We start from the raw sequence: 8,139 nt of genomic DNA, 5'->3' as shown, positions 1-8,139 counted from the left end.
TGATCATTTCAGGATATTTCAGAGTACTGTAAAAACACTTGGCTCAATACGTTCAGTGTGAGACGGATATGCCTGTGTTCAGGACCTCTCTGACTACCTACATACTGAATATCAAACATATTTACTGTAAATATTAAGAGATTATTCAAAGTAAAGTCCAACATCTTCACAGTAAAAGTGATAATTTCAGGATACTTCAGAGTACTGTAAAAACACTTTGTTCAGTAAGTTCCGAGAGAGACTGATATGCCTGTATTCAGGACCTACCTGACTACCTACATACACGTATATCAACGATTATAACCGGATATAGTTGGAGATTTTTCAAAGTAAAGTACAACATTTTCACTGTTTACAATTTCTGTGTCGGCTGATTTGACAACAGATGCGAGTGTCGGCTGGCTTGAATGCAGTTGCGGCTCGCTGAGCACTAAGTCAACACAATGGCTTATCCCTCAGACAGAAAATATGAGATATTCTCACTTGATGTCAGATGCATCGTGCTTTGGCATGACAATCGCTGTGAAGAGGAGGATTTCAAATAAAAAGAGTCCTCTGCACATTCGATTGTTCATTGCTGCAACTACATTTTCACTAATTCACTTTGTTTAATAGCTTCCTTTTAAATCGTGGATTGCAGCAAACAAGCCATACACGCTCTTGCCATATGATAATGTGGCATAAAAATAGCTGGCAAATCTTAATTCGCCTCTTGGTGGTGAAATTTGTAAGTGGACCAGTGCAGATGATTAAAAAAAAGACAGCAAGAATAACTTTTTGGTGCAAAGCTTCAACCCTGCGTTGTCACATGCAGCTTCAAACTCTGAACTTTGGGACATCAGCCACCAGAATGTGGGAAATTAGCGCCCTCTACTGCCAGATTGAGGTGTTGTAATGACAGATCTGGGAGCGACATCTGAACTTTACTGCGGGGGTCATTATGAAGCAGTTCAGGGAAATACAGCGTAGGTCACTGGTGGAAAAAAGTTAAATATTTCACTGCGACATTTTTTAGAAATGGAAGCACTTAAATGAAGCTCAAGTAGCCTAAACCGGTACAGTACTTGAGTGAGTTCACCTTAGTTAACTTTTCTCCTGTTAATATTAGTTTTTCTTTCGTTTCTTATTGTTCTTCATCCTCCCTCCTCATCACATCAGACACACATTCCTTCACCTGACTTTCCAAGTTCAAGGTATAGTGGTTTTCAGAGGAGGTGGGTGTCAGGGTGTGCACATTGTGCTACATAATTGATGCTCCATATTACCTTACATCCATATTACCTTGTAGGCTGCCCTACAAACAAAGCTCCCTCATTCGCTATTCACTGGATGATTTTTAACAGAAAAAAGTCATTCTGCTGATAGATTCAGAATCACATAACCTTCTTAATCCCAGAAGGGCAATTCATTTCTACACTCTAACCAAACGGGAGTGTGCAGCTGCACCATGTGTGGCGACCACGGGCACCTGATGTCACGGTGGTGAATAAGACATGTGTTGTCTCCACTGGTCATATTTTAACTTGACAGCAGACCCCCTTCATTTAATGGTACAAAGATGATAAAGGACCTTCACATCAGAGCAATGACTGATGGGGTTACGGTTACATTCTCTCAATGGAGATGGTTTGTACTGTTGATGTAGCGAAGCAGGCAAAACAGATGCTACAACAACAATTCAGAAAACTGAAAACAGAGATATGTGAAAAATCATTTGTTGTAGTGGAGGAGTGAATATATTTACTGTAGGTTCTTGGCATACCCTGAATATTCTATTATAGTCTAGCACCTTTTGCTTTGTTTTGAAAGTTGGACCCGAAATTACTATTTAAAAAAATTATGGGTTTAAATTGTTTGTGGTTTTTATTAAGGAATGCAGGCTGTGCAATGGTAAGAAACACTGAATGCAAGTCAGTTATATTTATTTTCATATCAGCATTATATATATAATTGTTTTTATTGACAAACTTTTATTTTTCTACATGAATCCTTTTATGAAATAGAGTATTGTGTCACTAATTTGTCATGGTGCCTTGCCGATGATGAGGATGCTCATGAGGAAAACCATGATGAAGAAGATCCACATGAAGAACCTGTCCATCACCTTAGCGATCTTCTTCCATTCGGCCCCCTTGGCGCAGGTGGCCTTCTGCTCTCGGAAGCAGTTGGCGATATATTCAACATTCCTCACCAGCTTGGTGTCCACACCAGGGATGCCACTGCCATGGCTGCAGAACACACAGGGGCCAAACGTTACAGTGGGGCTTTGAGGCAGAGGCTTTTTGTCCTCGGGGCAGCAGGGCACAGTCTGGTCGCCTTTACAGCAGTCTCCTGTGGGGATTTTACCATTGGAGCCATCATACTTCCCAGGTGCAAATCCAGAGAGGTTGCTCCTCTCGATCCGCTCGTCTCTCATGATGTGGTGCTGAGCTTTCCCTCTGGGGTGGTGCTGTGGTTTCGGGGTCTGGGGCCTCGGGTATTTCTGATTCTGTCGGCCCTCTCTGTGACTGTGGTTCCCTGTTCTTCCATTTGCATGAGCGTGGGAGCTGAGGTGCTGGTGACGGATTTCATCCTGCGGCGGGTGAAAAGACGAGGAGGAAGAGGAGGTGGAGGCCGTGGCACAGTTCTCACCCACCTCATAAACACAGAAAATCTTGGACATGTAGTCAATGATAAGGACTTTTGCCCAGTGGGGGACTGGTTTGGCCTCTGCACCACAGAAGTGTATGTTCATGATGAAGATGGTGAGAGATGTGGAGGCTGTGACCATAGTCATTGTAGCAATATAGTACTTCCCTGTGTAACAGACAGGAAGGGGGGGGAGTACTGTAAGAACACCACTGAACAACTGAGATTTCATTATAAAGCCAAACTTAGGTAATAATTACAATGCTGATGTTCAGTACGTCTAACGTTTACTAAGTAGAACATTCACTAATTAAAATGTAACACAGAGGCTGAGGGAATGAGTATCTGAATCAAGGAGGTTGTGTTATTGCCCCCGTCCCTTTGTTTGTTTGTCGGTTTAGAGATTACACAAAACTCCTGAAACAAATTTGCATGAACAAGGGGAGGGGCCTGACACAAGGAAGAGCCCATTCAAATAGGGTGGGGAACTGGGTCAGAGGGTTTATCCCGTTATTTGACTTTTTCTCAGTTTCCGAGGAAACAATTCATGGATCTTGGTAAAAAAAAAAAACTTAAATGTTTAGGGAACTGTTATCTATTAGATTGAGCAATTTAGTCCAGATTGATTTAATTTAAGAGGACTATTGGGTCTTGACAGAGGAATGCACTCTATTGAATTTGGTTAGGTTAATTGGGGACACTAAATTGTGTGAAGGAATGAATGATTGTTCGTCTTTGTCTGTTGGCACTGCGATATGCAGGCCCCTTGTCCAAGGTGTAAATTGCCTCTCGCCCAGTGTCAGCTGGGATTTGCTCCAGCTCCCCATGCAACCCTCAAAATGGTAAGCGGCATAGATAATGGATGGATTTGGACACAAGTGCTCACCAAATTATCAATTTGACCTGATTATGTTGATATATGGAAGGCTAATAATAACCAAAGATGAGGGTGATGGGCGAAATGTCAGGAGATCATTTGAGTACATCCCCTGAATGAATTTCAAGTCTGTGCATTCATTCACTGTGAGATATGCGCCTGGACCAAAGTATCTAAGTATCTAGCATGGATAAAAAGACATTAAAACAGATATAAAGATTTTACAGTTACATAGAAATCAAGACTGTGGATTCAACACATTCTTACCGATAAGCGGCACACTCTCTGATGGAGGCATGCTCTCAGCCACCATCAGCTGAAACACAGTGAGAGCCAAGAGCACCGTCACTCCGAGGGAGACCTTCTCCCCAGAGTCGGCGGGCAGGTAGAACCCCAGAGGAGCCAAGAAGGAGATGAGGAAGCAGGGGAGGAGGAGGTTGAAGATGTAGAAGGAGGAGCGGCGCTGCAGGAGCACGGTGTACGTGATGTCCGGATACGGGTCGGAGCAGCAGCCGTACATGATGACACTCTTGGTGGCCGGCATCCCGTGGCACTCCCATTCCACGTTTTCCACAAAGTCTGACAGGTCCCCGCTGTCCATGCCCATAATGATGTCTACCTGGAATCAGCATAAGGGCGTTAAGGAGGCAAACAAGCAGCACAACCCACTGACATTTACCAAGGAAACACAAATTCAGCAAATGTATGCAATGCCGTATGGAAGGAGTCTCAAGGCAGGTGTGTGGCTGAAATCTTTATCTAGCCTGGTCTATCACAGAGGTCATGGCCTCACCACACAGACCTGAGGGAGTCTTGGGTTAGTCCTCTGCAACATCCCTAGGTTATGAGTGAGGGACTTTCTCCATACCTGGTTACCGTTGTACGTCCAGGAACCGAAAGTCAGGTTACATTCCTGGCTGTCGAAGGGGAAGTAGGAGACGTCCACCACACAGGAGCTCTTGGTGATGGCGGGAGCATCCCAGGTTATCTCTCCATTGTAGCGCAGTCTCACGTTGGTGTCCATCGGCCCTGAGAAGTCATCGTCAGCTCTGGAGGAGGAGAGACTTCAGTTAGAGACACCATCAAAAGAACTGGTCGCGGCTATGATCCAAAAGCAGCTTTTGCTTTGTGTCATCCTATGCTGTATGTTGTAAAGTATTAGATTCACAAAAAACAAACCACAAATATGTGTCATATTCTGCCTTTTGCAGGAATTAGTCTTTTCAGGCAAAGACAGTTGCAATAAAATAAGGGTTTGGCAAAAATGTGTGTGTTTGTGTGTGTGACGTACGGGCGTACTTGTTATAGAGGACGAGGTCGGGCCTCCACACCAGGCTGCTGGGGATGTGGATGACTTCCAGTCCATCGTAGTCCTCTTTGTCCCACCGCAGATAAGCATCATACCACGTCTGCCTAATCCACAGGTAGGCGATCAGCACCTGGTTCCTCTCATCCTTCACACACACACACACAGTCACACAAATGAAAAAATGCACTTGCAAATACACACACCTACCTACAGACAATGGATGCATATTAAAAGAAGCTTGAAGGGAGAGATCCTTCTCATTTCTCTGTTGCTCATTAACTCTCTATGAGCGTGAGCTGCACAGATACACCTCAGATTATCACAGAAGCTGAAATCCAGACCTGTTGGTCAATATCAAATGGATGAGAAGAGCGACTGCAGGACGGGGGGGGGGTAATGGAGGAGGAGGCCTTGGTATAGCTGCCAGAGCTTCACTGAGGCAGCGAACTGAAGAAAACATAAACGCTTTGGGTAATAGGACACCGCAACTAACGCACACAAACAGACACACACATCATTTTTCTCGCCTGGCCCCTCGCTGCTGTCCTCTTAAACATGACAGGCCGACAACAACAGATGACCTGGTCCACGTCAGAGATGATGCTTCCAGTGGTAAAGCTGTTTTTCTCTCCAGGCTGCTGCTGACACAGCACTGAACCTGATCGGAAACCCGAGACGGCCAAGTAACAGTAGGCCCGGCCTGTACAGTAGGAGGTCTGTCTGTCGTTCATACACTTATAGTATCACCATCCACAGATCGATCCCATCTTCGCAATGACAGAAACCCAGTTAAAATTTAACACAGAGATATCATTTCATCTTTCCTTTCATCTCTCATTTGCATGCTCTGTGCCAAACTAATCATGAATCAAATATTCACAAATGCACCATGGTCCTTTATAACAACTTTGTGAACTCGACGGATTCATCTGCAGAGGAACTTCATTTTTTAGTTGTTGATAGTCCTGCAGTCTATTATCAATAAATAACATGTTGATAAGTGAAACCTAATTACAATATCTTGTACATATAAAGAGGACTTCAGAGTTTAGTGAAGAGGATGTCGATCACCCACCATGTCTTTGATCTGAGACAAGGTGATCTGTAAGGTGACGTTGAGGGCCCTGTCCGTGTCCTCCACCGGCCGCAGGGCGCTGGAGTAGTTCTCCATCAGGTCATTCAGAAGCTTGTGGGCGTAGTGACCCCGAGCTGAGTGAACCACTGCAGAGAGAAACATGGTGGTGGTCATCAGTCATTTTCAGGTTTGAGTCATCACTCGTAAGATCATTTTGTTGACTTGCAGTGACACAAACATGACGCTCACACGATGTGAACTGGATATTCTTGTTCAGAACTTTAATTGTGCCACTCAAATCATCATAAACCATATTGTGGGTCGTATTTTGTATCTGTACCAAGGAGATTGTGTTTTCACGTACATGTGTTTGTTTGTTGTGGATGGGTGGCAGATGACCTGACGAAGAGCACATAAACCTTTGGCGCAGATCCAACATTGTGAGATTCTGTGTTTATCAACATTTCCCCTGATTTCTCAGAAAATAGTTCATGTAGCTTGAGTTTAAAAAACAATACAAAAAACATGTGTATTTAGGAGACAGACAGATGGACAACAACAGATGACCTGGTCCACCAGAGATGATGCATTCACTGAGAAAGCTGATTTTCTCTCTTTGACCACACAGTCCATGCTGCAGCTGACACCTGATCGGAAACCTGAGACGGCCAGGTAACAGCAGGCCCGGCCTGTACAGTAGGCGTCTGCCTGTCATTCATACACAAGGGGTGTACAAGTTGGTAAAGATCTGAATACCAGTCTGGATCTAGTGAATTTAAATGTGGTTTCACGAAGTATGTACGTTTTCCACTGAGTGCCATTCTAGTTTCTTAGTTACTCTCTAAATCCAACTTTTTAAGCCCTGAATGTTATATAATAAAGTAAAGTTATACTTAAATATATATGTATTTATTTGGAAGCTATTAGAATGATCCTGTTGTTGTTGGACCATCTAAAAGCCATAGGTATGTTTTAAAATAAGCTTTACATTAGGTTTGAATGTGTGAATATAAATATATACATACAAATTTACACAAATTCACACAAACATACAGGAAACACCCACACATGGATTGTGCGTAATTAAACCCACAACAATCGATTTAACAATCATAAACCTTGGATGAGACATGTGTATTAAAATAAAAAAAAAACACCACAATCTTTTCACCTGATTAACAACAACACAGGCAAGACCTGGAGTGTGACTCACCTTCAGGAAGCAGCATCGCCAGCCACATTATTGGGATCATCCTGAGCACTTCTGAACACCTCAGAGAAGAACAAGAAGTGACTGGAACCAGAAATCCAACGGTCCTGCTCTGGATCTCATCCCCTCACACACCTACATGGTGCCCGTTCAACCCCAATTGAACCCAGTAGCAGATAGCAGGGGAGCGTTTCCTCTGGACATGAACGTGGGCCAGCTCCTGCTGCTTGGCAGGGGAGGAAGCATGTCTGCCGACTGAGACATGGAATAAAACTCTGGCTATCAAGTAGCAGCAGCAGACCTGGAGTAACAGGATGCCCACTAATCACCGTCTCACCACACACTGGGCTATTCACCCTTCAGTCAAAGGCCGGCTGCCAGGTGGTCTGCTAGTAAGGCCAATAACAGGAGAGGATAGGAGAGGAGATGGGAACTTCACGATCAGTTACTCACTTAATCAAATACTAATACTGTAGTTGGAGTTCAACTTCAGTCAACTTGAAACCACTCAGCATGTTGAAAGTATCAAAGTTGCAAATTTGAATCTTAGGGTCTTGTTTTTGTTCAATATACTAATTAATCAAAGACAGTAAGGGTCCATTAGGCCCAGGGACAGTAAGCGATCAATCAACAGTAAAGTGATGTTAATTCAGAATAAAACAAGACATTTTAAATATTGATCATAAATAATTAGGATTTTAACTTGTGACATGATGGGGCCTGGAACAGAGAGGAAGCCATTACATATTGGTGCAGATCTGGATTTAAGGGCAGATGCAGGATATTTTCCCCCACTTTCGTTAAAGCAACACAATGTGACTTTCACTGAGCAACAGCGCCCTCTGCAGGCACCCCTGGTGATTAATACTGTTGGGCTCCGTGTCCCAGACCTGCTACTGTAATAAATACACCAATCTTTGTTCAGGAATCCTCATATTTTAAGCTTCCTTGCTGAATATTAGTTCCTGAGCAAGGCAACTTACTCCTCCAACATCTGCTCCCCAGGCGCCGTGCATGGCTGCCCACTGCTCTGTGTGTTC

The 8,139-nt window shown here is 43.8% G+C and overlaps 1 protein-coding gene across 1 annotated transcript; it reads right to left on the bottom strand.

Moving 5' to 3' along the window:
- Positions 1–2,023: 2,023 nt before the first annotated feature.
- On the bottom strand, positions 2,024–7,151 carry LOC133959024 (neuronal acetylcholine receptor subunit alpha-9-II). The gene is made up of 6 exons (XM_062394091.1): positions 7,103–7,151; positions 5,890–6,035; positions 4,805–4,959; positions 4,374–4,554; positions 3,773–4,124; positions 2,024–2,796 (listed from the first exon to the last, which is right to left on the bottom strand). The coding sequence occupies exons 1-6, from the start codon at positions 7,140–7,142 to the stop codon at positions 2,024–2,026; spliced, it is 1,647 nt and encodes a 548-aa protein (XP_062250075.1). The 5' UTR covers positions 7,143–7,151.
- Positions 7,152–8,139: the final 988 nt, after the last annotated feature.

This window comes from Platichthys flesus, chromosome 8 (assembly GCF_949316205.1).
Source record: "Platichthys flesus chromosome 8, fPlaFle2.1, whole genome shotgun sequence".
Lineage (NCBI taxonomy): Eukaryota > Metazoa > Chordata > Actinopteri > Pleuronectiformes > Pleuronectidae > Platichthys > Platichthys flesus.
Note: the sequence above shows the minus strand (reverse complement) of the source record. Positions and strands in the feature narration are given on the sequence as shown.